At 41.8% G+C, this 16,892-nt stretch overlaps 1 protein-coding gene across 1 annotated transcript in view; it reads right to left on the bottom strand.

Annotated features, from left to right (window-relative positions):
* Nucleotides 1–15,108, bottom strand: part of xrn2 (5'-3' exoribonuclease 2) — a 64,106-nt gene extending 48,998 nt beyond the window's left edge. Inside the window, exons 1-11 of the mRNA XM_070548852.1 lie at nt 15,077–15,108; nt 14,899–14,987; nt 10,471–10,598; nt 4,747–4,858; nt 4,268–4,379; nt 3,752–3,810; nt 3,545–3,634; nt 3,390–3,462; nt 3,263–3,313; nt 3,037–3,194; nt 2,609–2,683 (exon numbers count right to left, since the gene is read on the bottom strand). Of these exons, the coding sequence (XP_070404953.1) occupies nt 2,609–2,683; nt 3,037–3,194; nt 3,263–3,313; nt 3,390–3,462; nt 3,545–3,634; nt 3,752–3,810; nt 4,268–4,379; nt 4,747–4,858; nt 10,471–10,598; nt 14,899–14,973 (933 nt within the window). The 5' untranslated portion in view covers nt 14,974–14,987; nt 15,077–15,108. The remainder of the gene's footprint in view (nt 1–2,608; nt 2,684–3,036; nt 3,195–3,262; nt 3,314–3,389; nt 3,463–3,544; nt 3,635–3,751; nt 3,811–4,267; nt 4,380–4,746; nt 4,859–10,470; nt 10,599–14,898; nt 14,988–15,076) is intronic.
* Between the last annotated feature and the right edge of the window lie 1,784 nt (nt 15,109–16,892).

Below are 16,892 nucleotides of genomic sequence, written 5' to 3'. Positions count from 1 at the left end.
GCTGTGGCTACACTGTAGCTCATCGCCACCAGATTGGGAATGGATGAATGATTCATTGTAGTGTAAAGTGTCTTCTAACTCAGATCATCTTTCCAGCCTCCAATAATCTGTCAAATAAATGACAATGGACGATATATTTGTACATCTGACTTTTTAAAATCCCACATCGACTGATTTGCAAACACAGAAGTCCAAACATGGATTTTTTTATGGAAGCTCAGCACATGTGCTGAATTTAAGAGAAATTTAGATTTTTCTTCCCTATTTGATTTTTGGTAAAGCAACATATAAACGGCCCGTATTAAACACAGCTAGGGTTAAAAAGATGCCTCATCTTTTACCATTGTGGCATTTTGTTTAAATAAAATCTTTTCTTGTGTGTGTTTATCTGAACAAAGGCTACTAACTTTCTTTCTACTGAGTTTGAGAAGGAAATGGAATAAATCGCAGCTGCATTTAGACGCTCTGAGGCCAGGGGTCACGTGATCCATTTTCCCAGTCACTTTCATTAAAAAAAGTAATGAACAAAACAATAATACCATTACATTTCCATTTTTAAATAATATTAACCGTGTTCTTTCAGGTTTCTTCAAATCAAACTCAAGCCTTTTTAAGACCCTTCATATAAAAACTTAATATCATCATCATTTATAGAACACATTTGAAATCCAGCAATGAGCGCTGACCAAAGTGCTTCACAGGCAAATAGAGAAAATTAAAAACCATAAAACCTAAATGAATCAATAAAAACACAGATAAAACATTAAAACAGAAGCCTGATTCATGCTTCTCCGTCAGCTCCGCAAGGGACAGACATGCACGGATTGACGGAAGCGTTTTGCTCTCATACTTCGTTTCCTGGAGAGTGTTGCAAAGCAATTCCCCGGCAGGACAGCAGAGGGCGTAGCGCTGTTTTGTGGTATCCTGTCATGCATCAGTCCAAGATAGTGTTTATATTGTGTTTTTTGTATATAAGAGACTTTTTAACACTGACAAATTTGTCTCATTGTCCTCCACCTTTTCATGCGCTCGCCACCTCTAAACCCACGTTTCCTGTTATTTCTGTCCACAAATAAAACGCTTGCTCCTCCAGTCACGGGGAATTAAAACGTTCAAATTTTCAGTTTTTTCACGAGGTATTCTTCAAGCTTCTCCGTGTCTGCCGCTAGTTATCCTCGGCTCTCTTTATGATTTTGAGGGCGCAATAGCGGCGGTGGAGACAACAGCGGTGCCCTGACCAATCACAAGCTTGCGTTCTCTGACGGACAGATGTTTAGAAGAGAGAGCTCAACTCCGTCCGTCCTTGTGGAGCTCTCCAGCAGGCCCGCAAGGACGGATAATGGCGTTGCGTGTCTCCGCACTGACACAGACGCAGAAGCATGAATCAGGCTTTATGGCATAGAGTGTGAGGAAATAACGATATTTCCACATAATCCAGTCCTCTCGGACCACTTTTTGATAACCTTTGAGTTTTTTTATAACCGAGTTCTCGAGACAAGAAAGTAAATTTCACTATAGTCTGTCTCTAACTGACAATGCTGTTGCATCTTTTAAATCAACTGTTCCATCTTTACTGTCCTCAGCATCTCAGAGGAACGTAGCAGAGGGCAATATTTTCATTTCTAGCCCCTCACAAATTGATGATTTAGTTCATAATGTTGCTTCTTCTTTATGTGTGGCATTAGATGATGTTGCCCCTTTAAAAAAGGTTATTAAGCACAGAAAGTTGGCTCACTGGTTTAATTGTCATTTACGGAAAAAAAAAAGAACAAATTTCAGGAAACCATTAAAATAAGGAGAAAACCATCCAAGTTGTCCCTTAAGATTTACTTTCTCTGATTTATAGGTAATCACCACAAGAAACGGGACCACATCAGTCCGGTTCTGGCCTCCCTGCACTGGCTTCCGGTCTGTTATCGTTCACACTTTAAACTCCTCGTCTTTGTGTACAATTTCTTCCAGGGTGGTGCTCCCCCATCTAGACACACTCCTGAACAGACATTCCCCATCACGCACTCTGCGCTCCTCTGACCAAGGGCTGCTCGCTGTCCCTCGTTCTAAGTGTCGTACTCGCAGGGACCGGGCTTTCTCAGTCCTAGCACCGTCACTCTGGTACCAGTTGCCACCCTCAGTTAGGCTGTCCCCATCTCTGCCAACCTTTATGAGTCGCCTAAAAACCCACCTCCTCCGCTTGGCGTTCCCTGAACGTGTTTGAATTTGGCCCTCTTTTATGTTGATTTTATTTCCCTGTTTTCATTGGTCTCTTTCTCCCTTGTTTAACCCATTTGTCTTCTACTTTAATGTTTTACCTTTTTTGCACTATTTGAATTGCTTTTATTTTCGATTTATTCATCATGTTTCACATTTCTCATGTACCATGTTCAACACCTTGGGCTTCCCGACAGCGTCGCGGAAGGCGCTTTATGAATAAAGCTTTGATTGATTGACATTAATTTTATGTTTAATTAGCACCACTTACGGGGTCAGAGGTCAAACTAATATTGCATGTTAGATGAACCTGCACATAGCTCTGATACCCCTATCAGTGCATCCCTACTGAAAACCCCAGAACTTCTGGACTGAGCTGGAGAACATCTGTGTGACTGACCTCCCTCAGGACACACAGTCGGATAAAGATGAACTCCTGCTCAGCTGCTGGCATTGAGTCTGCAAACTCATCGTTCTGAAAGGCAAGAAGGAAATAAGATATTTAAAATCATCCATGTTGAACATGGTGAGACACTAAGGGCACGTCGTATAAACTATACGGTGTCAAAGAAATCACGGTTTCTAAAATACAACTTCACTTAGAAATTCCTCCAATGAAGAGAAATGAAACAGAAGGATAAGTAGATCCAGAATTGTCCAACTTCACATGTGAAAGATTTGTCCTCTACAGCTGTAAAGAACATCATCAGTATCCAGAACCTAAGCAAAAATACTTCAGATCTTGTTCTTTAAAAATCAGGTCAATTTCCAGGGAAACAGAGCTGGACACAGAGACAGATAGGGGAGGGAGAGTACAGTCAGACTCACCTTTCCCTGCTTCTCTCTGGCCACACCTGCACATTCCTTAAGCTCGTGACCCATCTGTCCACAGAGAGCACAGGGTCGAGGTTTGTTGGGCTTGAACTCCTCCCTGATGATGGTGAAGTTGGGTTCGTGAGTGGCCAGGCCCAGCATGATAAGGTCAGCTGGCATGAAGAAAAAACACAGTTATTCTAATGAAAGATGTCCGGGTTGAATCCTTAAGGACAGTTACCGTCGGCTCCACACAGGCAGTGGTGTGTGTTGGGGTCGTGGTTGGGCTGAGCTGTGGAAATAAAGAGTTGATGGGTCAAATGTCCTGGTCCTTACTGGACTCTTGTTTGTACATGGTAGCAATTTACCTCTCTGCCTCCGGATAAAATCCATGATCTTGTGTTCACCTTCCCCTGGAACACTGGCGTCTGACAGGAACACCTGAGTTAAATCAAACCAGAACCTAAGTCCAGATAATAGCAGGCCCACCAGAACCACCGCTCGGATTTAAAATCGGACTCACAACGATGTTCTTCCATCCTGGGTCGTTGCTGAGTCTGTCAGCCACGTAGTATCGTAAACACCGAGCCAGGTTGTCCATGAACTCTGTTCCCTGCATTTTCACACGCACACACGCACACGCACACGCACGCACACACACACACACACTCACTCACTCACTACCTGTCCAGCTCAGGAACCAGAACTCTTCCTGGAACAGACGACTTACTGGAGTGATGCAGTTGCTGTCAAACCGCTCTTTGATGTCCTCAGGTGGAAGAAAACCTCCTGCAGAGAAAACAACATTCAGCTGAAGTACGGGAAAAAATTGGAGCTTTCACATGGTTTCACACTGGTTTGATTTAAATCAGAATTAATATGAAGTGTGTGTTTCCCTGCTAGTCCAAAGAATCTAAGTTCATTTTAAATCAAACATTCAAAGATCAATCAGATTGATATTTCATATTCATATGGAATATCAATCTGATTGATCCTTCAGTAAATGTAACTTCTTCCTTCACGTTACAACATCTGGGTGGGCCTGGCCCAGCCCTGGTAGGTTAATTGTGTTCACATCTGGGTAATCTGTGCCTTTTCCACTTTTTAAATAAACTGAATAGAAAATGCCTTGAAACGGCTCTGGGTGTGGGGCTGACTTTGAAGGTGATCTGAATTCTATCAAATAAATAAAATAAACGTCTGTTTGTATCTAGCAGAAGTATGGAGAGAACCACGTTCTACACACCTCTCTGGATGATCTCCTCCCTCACACGACTCTTCTCCTCCATCAGCTCCACTCCTTCTTTTGAGGCACGAAACCGCCGAGAGCGCTGCTGGTTCATTTTGGCTCGTGGAGCCTGAGCAAAGTTAAACAGGTGTCAATCAGATCCAGAACAGGTTCTGCTATTGTGGAACCAGCAGAAACATTTGGTCCCATCAAAACTAAAACTCCAAAATTGTTCCTGATCCCAATTTAAAGATGTACCCATCTACCAGCAGGCTGTCAGACCCAACAATGCAAATATGGGAGGGAATCAAAAGCAACACCGATCTAAAAAGCTGTTGAACCAGATACATCCACAAGTTTCAGCCACCAACACGGCAGGTGTCACACGTTCGTCGACTTCTAGTCCTCTTTATGCATTCATCTGATTCATGAAGAAAACTTAAAATATTTAAACTTGCTGAGCTTTTCCACACATATCAACCCAAATGAAACCTCACCACTCCATCTATGGCCATGTACAGAACCCTCCTGGGACGAACGATGTTGAACAGCCGATCGATGTATTCAAAGATGGCAACCATCATTTCATCCTCGTTTTTGGGAGCAGGTCTAAAAAAAGAGAAAAAACAGGAAAAATTGTGTTTTTTAAAATCCTCTCATTTCCTCACATCAAACCCGTTAATCCAAAATCATCAATCTGATTCAGTCTTGTTTAAATTTGCATCATTTATACAATCCAGCTTTTTTTACAACAAAGAAGAAAACGACCATCACAGAAAACATTTTACAGTAAAGAAAGTTCAACAATAATAAACAAAATGACTATGACATGTACAGTGGGATGCAAATGGTTGGACAGCCTTTTGCTGGTGAAGGTTCTCAGTCATCCAGGTCAGGGTTAGAGTTCAAATTAAGACAACCTGGGGCCTCATTTATCAAGCTTGCTTATGCACAAAACGGGGTCGGAAAACTGCGTAAGCAACTTTCCACACAAACTTTGGGATTTATGAAAGAAAACTTAGGCCCTGTCCACACGTAGCCGGGGATCTGCCAAAACGTAGATATTTTTCTACGTTTTGGCCTGTCATCCACACGAAAACGGAGTTTTTTCACACGAAAACGGATCTTTTTAAAAACTCCGGCCAAAGTGAAGATCTGCGTTTTCTCCGTTTTGGGTGTCTGCGTGTGGACAGACAAAACCGGAGTTTTAAGGTCTGCAACGTCACTTTCCGCGACAAAAAATGCTGACATCACGTGTGCGACCTGTGTTTACACTAGCCGACAGCATGGATGCCCTCAGAGCTGCGCTCGCTTTATCAATTGTCCGAGCGCTTTTTGCTTGTTTGTTTTTGCAAGCGGAATTACTGCTCCTTGCGGAAGACCACAGACGAAGGACGAGGTTAAGAATGGGGGAAGTACTGCCGCCTACAGGTCTGGCATGTCCTTAACAACGTATTTATCAGGGTACGTGTGGACAGAGTTTTTTTTTAAACGAGGTGGTGTGGATGCAAGTTTTTGGAGGGGCGGATATTCGTTTTTTAAAAAACCCGGCTACGTGTGGACTAGGCCTTAGTGGAAAAAAGTGTGCAACTTTAAGTTGACTAAGGACCTGGCTTACGCACATTAAGGACATGGAGAGCACCTGCAGTGCTGCTGCGGAGAAGAATAAAATTATGAAATCCTGCAGCATTATCACTTGTACCGCTTCGTGTTACACAGAACAAGTATCACCACCAGATGACACTAACCAGATGGACATCCAGGACCAGTGGGTGAAGAACTTGTCAGACAGAAATCATCCAAACAGAGAAGGACATTCTAGCCAAAGGACTCAATTTTGCTATTTCTCCACGACACATCCACACGGTAGACTTCATCACTGCTACAGAATCTGCTATAAGGAACAACAACCTGAGGAAAACGGAAACTGAAGAACTGAGGATCAAGTAGGGCTGCTCAATTAATTGAATTTTTATCCCAATTACAAAAACAAAACAAGCAGATTATTTGCTCCTCCTACTTGCGCTGCCCTGAGTTGCAAATGAAGCGCTCCACCCACAGTATTGCCAACTTGGCGACTTTGACGCTATTTCCAACAGCTTTTCAGACCCCCTTCTTGACTTTTTAAATCTTAAAAGTACCTAGCGAACACCTCAGAAACATCTCTGGTAACCCTTTGCTACTATCTGGATAACTGTCGTTGACATTTCCTGCAGGTTAGCTAAACACTCCGCCTGCACTCCAGACCGTTCTTCAGGACATTAGAAAAGGGAATGATGTAGTGATGTGCCAGTCGCTAAAGAAACGGCTCTCAGAGCCAGCTCCCTGCTGGATTAACCATGCGGGCTCCTGAGCTGCTAAAAACGGCTAAATGTGCGCGTGCAGTGCGCTAAACACACGTGCAGCTTGCCCCTGATTACTGTGAGCAGTGTTGCCAACTGTTTTTGACTGAAAATAGCTGAAGTTCCCCCCAAAAGTCACTAGATGTCGCCAGATGACGTCACGTGCTAATTTGCATACGACGCAATGACGTCATCTGATTTGCCACGTTTGCGCCATGACGTCACTGGTCTTGTAGTGTAAATCAAATAAAACCCACGTGATTTTATTCAAAAAAATTATTTAATTTATTTTTTTTTATATTTTATTAAAATAAAAACCCATAGAATACAAAACAGCAGCCTTTAAAACATCAAGGAAAGATGGCACAAAAAATGGAAGGAATATTTCTATTTTGTCTGAAGAGAATGGAACTCAAACACAAAAATATTAAATTGATAGGAATGTGTGTATGATTGAATTAAAATGAATTTTCTCTTGTAGTTTTCAAGTGCTTTGAGATGTATTCTTCTGTTGTGATTCAGTGCTATTTATTGAACTAAAAGATAATATATATATATTTTTTTTTGTTTTTGTTTGGTTTTAGCACTTTTGTGTAAAAAGAAGCAGGCCGTATTTAGTATTCAGAAACGTAACATGCAAACTGCCAATGACCTGAGGTGTTTGCCTTACAGTATTATTCTGTTTTTTTATAAAAGTTTTAAATGTGCTACGTTATTGAACTCATCATAGAGTTCCAATGTTCCTTGAATGCACCACAAGTGGTGCGAGAAGCCATGTGTGAGTGCGACGCTGCCTGCCAGTGCCAGCCGAGCTAAGCTGCCGAAATGCGGCAGGATGGCGGAAGGAGTGGTCGCCCTTTCTGCAGCTCCGGTGGCTATCTCAAATAATGGACTTGTGAAAACCCACAAAAGGTTTGATTGGTCAATAGGGGTAGCGTGATCGTGCTGCATGCACATGCGCAGATCATTTTCTTTCTGATCCTTTGAAAGAAAGGACGGTCCTGTCGCTTCAGATGCCTCGCTAATCTGCAGGTAAAGTCGGCTACAAAGTTGTAGTCAAAGTAGCTGAGGGGGTCAGAAATGTCGCCAGATTTGTCGCTAGGCACTTTTTTGGAAAAAAAAAAGTCATTAAGGGGGTCTGAAAAGTTGTTAGAAATGGCGACAAAGTCGCTAAGTTAGCAACACTGATTGTGAGACCAGGTGGGGGGGTGCAGCTGTGGTTGGGACAATTATTACATTAACTGATGGACCTGTACATAAATATTTTATAAATATGGTAGAAATAGATAGAAACAAGTTCCTCACGCTGATAAATAACAACTAATCTCTCTGAGGACACGGTGCTAGTACACTCTCCTACAGCACATTGACACAACTAAATAAATGTTATGCAACATTTTGTGAACATCAATTTATTTGCAGTTATTTATTATAAATGCCACTGTATAATTCTTGCTGTCAGTATTTGCAAGATATAGGTATTTGGGACTGTACTGGTTAGACTTAAATGAGTTAAACCAAGGTCTATAGCCATGGGGTCATAAGCTATGAGCTATAAGTATATTGGTCCTTTTATACTGGGAGCGGGAGCATATATTCCGGAACTGCGCTGCTCTGGGTGGCTGCATGCTGGAGTAGCTCTGTTGACTGTATGTAAGTTTAGCCTTTTCTTTGACATTTGTTCTTCTAGCTTCTCAAGAAAAACTGTATTTTTGGGACATTTTACTTTTCTGTTTCTGGTGCTGTGAAGCTTGGAGGATTTTTACTGCTATTTTTTCACACTTTTCACCTTTTGAGCATTTGTTATGATATGCGTAACCATGGCAACAAACTGGTTAACAGTCGGGAGCAGCTGATTAACATTGGGAAGGCTGAAATAATACCTCAACTGAAGCCACAAATCCCAAATGAGCTAAAACGCAAGAAGCGTGGGTGCAGAGCGGGAGCAAAACGGAGAGAGAGAAAGAGGAAATTCAAACCATCTCTTCCATCGATCATAATAGGCAATGTGAGATCACTGGCCAACAAGATGGATGAACTCCAAGCCCTTTCAAGGACTCAGCCAGAGTATCGGCAGTGTAGTGTTATGTGTTTCACTGAGACATGGCTGCAGGACCATATCCCCGATTCCAGCGTCTCTCTGCCAGGATTCCTGACTGTACGAGCAGACAGAGATCTGAAGAGGAGCGGGAAAAGAAAAGGAGGTGGAGTGGCAGTGCTTGTCAACAACAGATGGTGCCATCCAGGTCATGTTTCAGTGAAATGTCATCTCTGAAGCCCAGATGTTGAACTCTTGGCAATAAGTTGTCGCCCATATTATTTGCCAAGAGAGTTCACCAGTGTTGTCTTGGCAACCGTTTATATTCCACCTTCAGCCATTGCTGAAAATGCATGTAGTGCCATCAGTTCTGTTGTCGCTAAGCTACAAACCCAGCACCCCAATGCATTTGTGGCTATATCTGGTGATTTTAATCATGCCTCGCTCTCTGCTGCACTTTCAACATTTCAACAGTTCGTCAGCTGCTCCACCAGAGAAAACAAGACATTGGATTTGTGTTATGCAAATGTAAAGAATGCATACATGTCCAAAACAAGACCTCCTCTGGGACAATCAAATCACAATCTTGTTTTTCTCTGCCCAGAATACAAACCACTTGTTCAGAGGCAACCTGTGACAAGAAGAACTGTGAGAAAATGGTCACAGGACGCTGAAGAAGCCCTGCAGGGTAATTTTGAGACCACAGATTGGATGACTCTCTGCCAAGGATATGAACAGGACATCAATACCATGACTGTATGTGTCACTGACTATATAAACTTCTGTGTGGACAATATCATACCCACCAGAACAGTGAGATGCTTTGCTAATAAACCCTGGATCACTAGTAAAGAATCTGCTAAATGAGAAAAAAGGAGCCTTCAAAGAGGGAGACAGGGAATTATTGAGGAGTATACAGAAGCAACTGAAGATCAAGATCAGAGACAGCAAAGAGGCATACAGGAAGAAGCTGGAGAACAAACTACAGAGGAACAATATCAGATGTCTGGTCAGGGATGGAGAAGATCACAGGCTTCAAGCAGAGGAAGGATTGCACAGATGGCAGCCTGGACACAGCCAATGAACTGAACAAGTTCTTCAATAGGTTCAGTTCAGGAACAAACCCAGCATCCTCCTTGCCTGTCCCCAGCCAATCAGATACCCCATCCTCCTCTGATCCAACATTTTCCTGTCGCACGCCAGCTCTTTTGTCCTCCAACGCAGTCATGGACTCTTCTGGTTCTATAAATCTGTCTTCAACCAAGTCAGGAGATGCTGCTGCCCCATTTACCTCCCCCTCCCACCTATCTGTCTCTAGAAGTCAGGTGAAGAGGCAGCTGGAGAGACTGAACAGGAACAAGGTTGCAGGTTCCGGTACAGAACAAACCGAGCAGCTTGAGGCATGCTAAAGCACATTTGAACAAGGCAGCTTCATTTTGGAATAAGGTGCTGTGCACTGATAACCCTAAAATTTAGTTATTTAGTCATAACAAGGGGTGCATAACAAGCAGTGTGAGGTAATCTGTGTGTCACACAGAAACACAACACAGCACAACAATGGTGGTGATGTTGAACATTCGGCTCATTCTCTGGCTTTTTTACAGACTCTGAAACAGGAAATGACCCCGTAATCAATCAATAATCGACAGTTGTCGACATTGCATTTCCAGACCAAGTCAGCATGATAGGAACTACCACAAAGCAGGTACTGAAAAATTGGGTCGAAATACCAAACTGTGCTGTTGTTAAAGGCTGTCAAAGCGGACCAAACTTATTTCAGTCAAACTGAGGAGTGCTGCTGGAAAAAACTACATAAATCAAGCGAATGAATAGTTTCCTACTTGTCTTCAGGATGTGTGCACGGATGGATGATCCCATTCATGTCCAAGTATAGATTGTCAAATTCCACCTCATTGGGGTTGGGCTTGGTAGTGTCCACAGGAATACGAACTCCATTACACTCTTTCCCCTGCGAGGACAAAATAGAATATACGGTTCATATTTGTTTTTTAAGCAGGAAAATACTAAAATATTCCCAAGAACAGATACAGAGGTTTGTGTTTTTGACAGCAGGGACAACACTAAAGCACCTGTTGTAAACCCCCACACACCGTCTGAATGCTGCTACTGGGAATAAACATGGTGTGGTCTGTCTGTGAGGTACAGAGATGTTAAATCAGCATGAAAGTCTATTTACAGGAAAACTACATGAGTGGGATGAGAACTGACATGATCATTTTGGCATTTGGATTACCATGACCTGGATGACTGAGAACCTTCACCAGCATACTGATAGACATCTGATGTGGTGGCAACAAAATGGATGCTAAAAATTTAAATAAGAACAGTTTCTTTTATTTAAGCTTTTCAGGTGGCTGGATGCTGGACCAATCACAAGACTGGAATAGAGGCACACTAAGTAGAATAAATAAATAAAACTCATTAAAAAATTTAAGAAAAGGAAAAGAGAAAACGAATAAGAAAGTGGTAATCAGTGGATCCTGGGAAAGGTGAAATTGGTAGAAAGAGCAGAACAAGGACAGGGTGGTGATGAAGGTCCCACCAAAGCCTAAACAGGTGAGTTTAAAGGAGACCACTGAGTCCACTGATCTCAGGCTCAGGGGGAGAGAGGTCCAGAGTCTGGGGGCCACAGCAGCAGATGATCTGTCACCCACACAAATGAGAATAATCTTCATAGGTTGCAGACAGCCCAAAACAAAGCAGCTCGCATTGCTTTGCGTTGTCCATATGGAAGCAGTATAAACACTACACATGAAAAGTTGATCTGGCTGAAAGAAAGAGTGTTTGGAATATTCTTTAACAGCATTTAATAGAAACATAATAATGACAAAAATACCACAAGTAACTAATAATATATATATATATATATATATATATATATATATATATATATATATATATTATATATTTTTTTTTTTTTTTTGGGCAGATCTACAGTTATTTTACAAGACAAAACAGGGACGATGTATGCTCCCTGTGTGTGGAATCAAGCACTGGTGGTATGTAACGCACTACAAGGATATGTGTTGTTTGAAAATAACAACATAAGATTTCAGATTTCTAATAGACCATTTACTTTAGCTAAGTATAGCTGTATGTATGTGTACATGTATGTGCACATATCTATATATGCTTATTTATGGGTATTTACATTTATTATATAAAAGTGTGTAGAGGTGAGCAGTGTTTTAGGGTTAATGTATGAATTAAGATGGATTTGGCTGCTTTTAAATGTTGAGTTTTGCTTTCTAAATTAGTGTGTGTGTGTGTGTGTGTGTGTGTGTGTCCATTTCTCTCTGGACAAAAATAAAATAATTAGAATAAAATGCATTTATGATTAAAAAAAGGCTGCTGACTGAAGCAACAAGAAACTAATATTTTTAAAGCATAAAACATTTTCTTTGTGTTAAATCTTAACTAACATTATTTGATATAACAGAATTATTAATCTGGTAAATAAACTAACTTTAATATCTTTTATCTTGACGGTAAAGCAGACCCTCAGAGCTGTCGATGGTCCCTGACTGCTGACGTGTGGACCATCCGTGCTACAGATAATCTTTAATCTTCATTTGCAGCCAGGAGCGTCGGATCCCCTGGTGTCAGCATCATTAATAATTATAATTATACATCAGCTTTAGTCTGGGATGGACCCGTATCATTAACACGCTGTCCTCTTTATGTTAAATAGCTTTAAACTAGCTTACAGCTGCTAACAACACATGTAAGCTAGTTATGTACTCTGGTCACACGAGGCAAACACGCTGATGTTTGTTCTGAATGACATACGTGACGTAACGGTGAGTAACATGAGAGCTAAACGGTTTACAGCGTTAACGGTAGGGTCATGTGACCGTTAAAACTCACAGCTGCTCAGCAGGAACAAAGTCCTCCAGTCTCTAAACATCCAGACTCTGGAGCAGAACACGAAAACCACATCAATGATGAAAAGTTAAATAAAATAAGACGAGAAACAGGAGCTGAAGCGGACATCTGGCGTTGCCGTGGAAACGTGTAAACTGACGTGACTAAACAGCTCCAGCTACACAGCTTTAATCAAACAGCTGATGCCCTCTGTTTTAGTTCAGATATCTCTGTAGTCCTCGTAGGCGTGGATGAATAATTATCGCTCCGTCTGGATGAAGAACGAGGCTCTGTCCTTTCCTTTCATTCTCATTTATCTGGCATCGATTAACAGGGTCTGCCTGCAGGTGCATGAGAGCCTTGCTTGCCATTTCTCGCTTTGCTGACTGAAACTACCTGAGCTTTGTTAGTGATACCGGCAAAACCTTGAGTGCACAGGCACACTTAGTCCAGCAGGGATTTATCAGGATAGACCCGATGTTCTGAGCTCTCTACGTGGTATACCCGCAGGAGTTTAGCCGTTTCTCTCCTAATGATCAGGAAGGTAACACATGAAGGTACTAGGAGGATGTCTGTGGTTACAAACACTAATCTGATATGTTGATCTGTATATTTAATGGTTAATGAGAGTGTGACCGTCTCCACGTGTCCCTGGTGGACAAGCCTCTTGCCTGGTTAGGCAGCAGCTCGCTGGGACACTCAGGATCAAGCCACCCTGAAGATTAATCATTCGATGTCGAATAAAAAGATTCCCTTTTATCTACATTAACAGGAAGCATTTTTCAAGATTAAATTAGAAAGTAGCCTGCACAGCTACTCCAGTTAGATTGAGAATGGTATGCTTGGTACACTGGAGCTACCATCAGGGACCAGAAGAAGCTGCAGCGTGTTGTACGCTCTGCTGAGAAGGTCATTGGCTGCAAGCTCCCCTCCATACAGGACCTGTACACCTCCAGGTCATTGAGGCATGCAGGTCGGATCACAGCTGACCCGTCTCACCCCAGACACAGTCTCGTCGGCACGTTCCCATCTGGCAGGAGGCTCTGATCCATTTGGACCAGAACCTCTCGCCACAACAACAGTTTCTTCCCATCTGCTGTCGGACTCATGAACAACAATCGTAGACCCGCCCACTCTAGCTGCTTTGTTCCAGTCACATGACCCTGTGTTGTGTTTGCACCTGAACTGACTCGCTCTGACTTGTACCTACACCAGGTTTCCCCCCAGCGCTTTATTAGCCTGGCGGTCCACCAGGCTAAGCGTCATGCCCCACCCCCTCCCCGACCCTACCGTGTCTGCTGGCATGAACGGCGCAACAAAACTAGAGCCCTCCATCAGCTGATACTGGTGAGAAACAGCAGTGGAATGTGTGCAACCCCCCACCCCCATGGTAGGCGTCCACAAACATGACTCCACCAACAGGTGCTGCGCCAGGTTTTATTTTCTGGATGAGCCTTAATTAGACAAGTTATTATCAATATTACCAGCAGATATAGAAACAATACCTAAACCAGAGGTTAGCTAGACATGTTTTTTTTCTTTTCATTTTAACCACCAGGGTTTAAAAATGGTCATAATCGTTTCCTCGCATCATTTTCATTTCTCACATAATAATAAATAAAAATTCACTATTTAACTGTCATGAATATTTAGTCTAAACAAGCTGAGCAGCAACATATTGATTTTATAGGGTAGGAACATTTGACCAGCTGCCTTCTGGTTCTGGCCTGTGACCCAGCTCTCACAGCTCCTCAGCTGCACTGATCATGGTGTCCAGGTATGATGTAGCTCAGATGTTCTGATAGGAATCTTTTTGTTACCTCCGTGATGACCTCTGTGTGTAACGTTTAAGATGTCTGCGCACCTGCATGTGTGGGGTTCTAATTCCAGTCCGTCAGAACGACCAACTTCATTTTAGTTTTGCTTATAGTTTTTTTTTTTTTTGTGCACCACGTACCGCCGTAGTTTCCTAATGTTGTGATTGTCGCACACACTGATTGTGATTCAGAACACAACGCTCTAGAACAGAAACCACTAAAACACAGGTTTGTTTCCGTTTCCACACACACTTCCTGTTTGAGTTTATCACGATTCCCACGTGGATGCTAATGCCTTATGAAGGGCATCTTGTGACACAATGAACCTTCACGCAACATTTACGAACATGAACATTTTCCCACAATTTTGCAGTTTTCCTTTACAAAGTTTTGCCCCTAATTAAATAACAGTTGGGGTTAAGTGGTTACAGTATCCAGGTGCAGGCTTTTTGACCCCTGCCGGGCTCCGTACTAAATTGAATTAGTTTCGGCTAATAACGGAGCGGAGTTATTCCAACCGACCGATGAAAAAATACCGAACCGGCGGGATCCCGGGACAATGCTCACCTTCTCCTCCAAACAGTGAACGATGATGGACGGGTACTTTCTGCTCAGCCAGCGGAAAAACGCCGGGACTCCCATTTCTGCTAACGAATCTGTCGATAAGATTAAAAACGAAACGAACAGTTAAGGATTAAAACCCTTGTTTGTAACAGAGACCAGCTACGTGCTGCGGAAAACAAACCTCCAGGTAGTTTTTCCGGTTTATGTCCCGAACTTCCGGTGAGTTTGAAGGAGCAGCAGCAGCCTACAGCGCCCCTGGTGGTCGGAAAAACCGAAAGGTTCTTTCTGTTTCTTTTTTAGTTCCATTGTTGCAAAACGGGGTTCTAACCGAAACTTTTGCTACTCTAAGAACAGAAAACTATGAAAGTAGGTTTCTGAAGGATGGCTGTAGCATTCAACAGTACTAAAGCACCCACCTTCTGACACAATAGAGTGATAACAGGTAACAAAAAGTCCACATTTAACAGTAATTGGTTATTCTGGTTGTGACAGATTCATTGTTCTCAAAATTAAATCTGTTAGATTTTGTGTTTTTTATAAAGAAATAAAACTTTGGTTGTACCCAAAGGGAACATCGAGAGGTTTGTAAGGCTATTCATGTGCATTGAGAACTGCCTAACCCTAAGAATCGAAGATAATCTATTAGATGAAAACTTATTAACAATGTTAATGCTAATTTAAATCAAATTTTAAAGATGATAGTTCAGGAAGGTATTTCCAAGCTTTTAATAGTGATCAATCCTACATGGAAAAAGCTGTCTAAATATATAAAGTGGCTGGTTGAACCAAAACTTTAACAAAGACTCATCAATTATTTTAAACATAATTTCTTCAAGTGTCAAAATCAACCCTTCCTATAAGACTGTACGATGATGATGATAATATCACATTTGCCCCCTCGGTCTGCTCCTCAGCTAAAATGTTTGTTCTTGGTAAAACTGAAGACTGTGGTGTGTATTTAGGCCCCCCCCCCCCCCCCCCCTTTTTTTTTTTTTTTGTTGTTGTTGTTTATTGTTCTATAAAATGGTTTTATCATATTTATCTGTTGGGCTGTTTTTGAATTTAGACTTTTATTGTCTATGGGATGTTGTATTGATCTGCTTATAAAATAAATAAGCCATAAAAAAAAGCACCTTCTGGTTGCCAGGTCCTACGCATGGATGACTCTGGTTTAAAAATAATTAATGACACATTTAGATATATCTTTAATTACTTTTGTATGGATGTAATTTTGTTACAACAAGCTGCAGCACATTTAATGATGGGGAAAGGAGGGTGCGATGATAACATAATTTAAAAGTTAGTTTCCTGTTGGTTCAGTAGACATCCATGTGATTTTTTACATTTACATCGTTTGTCTTTTTCAAAATGTTAGTTTTATTTCATAAGCAGACCCCTCAACAATATTGTTTTGTTACGTTTACATTTTTATTTTATGTTTATCCCGTTTAACTCGTCAACAGACATGTTTCATATGAATATGCAGGAATTTTAGCATTTTGATGAACTTTCAAATAAAACAGTCAGACTGACAACAATAGTGTGCAATTCCATAAAGTCTTCTGGGCAGGAAACATAGTAGGGTGAATGACAGTAAAAACAAGGATAGTAGAAACTATGAGTTTGTTAAAAGTTGTTCGGAGATCTCAGAAATATAATTTTATAAAACTGAATTCCTCAACGGTTAAGCCTGAGGAACAAATAAAATATCTTTGCAGACCAAAAGTGAATTCATCCTCATCTGTCTGACCACAGATGGAGGGAGAGTGCCCCCACCTGGCAAAAACCCTTTGTAAAGGCAGCAGATCAGCCTGAGACGTGGGGGAGATGCTTTACAGTCAGCTCTGCCACCTCCCTTCCTCTTATGTTGTCATGATCCAGGAAACAAGCCGTGCAGGTGTGTGAGGATCATCAGGAGAGACTGAATTTCAACAACGAATGGAAAACACAAGTTTATTAAGAGTCCAAACCAAAACACAACATAAAATCTGTCTTTT

Source organism: Nothobranchius furzeri, chromosome 2 (genome assembly GCF_043380555.1).
Source record: "Nothobranchius furzeri strain GRZ-AD chromosome 2, NfurGRZ-RIMD1, whole genome shotgun sequence".
In the NCBI taxonomy this organism is placed as follows: Eukaryota; Metazoa; Chordata; class Actinopteri; order Cyprinodontiformes; family Nothobranchiidae; genus Nothobranchius; species Nothobranchius furzeri.
The sequence above is the reverse complement of the archived record's forward strand: the minus strand, read 5'-3'. Positions and strand labels throughout refer to the sequence as shown.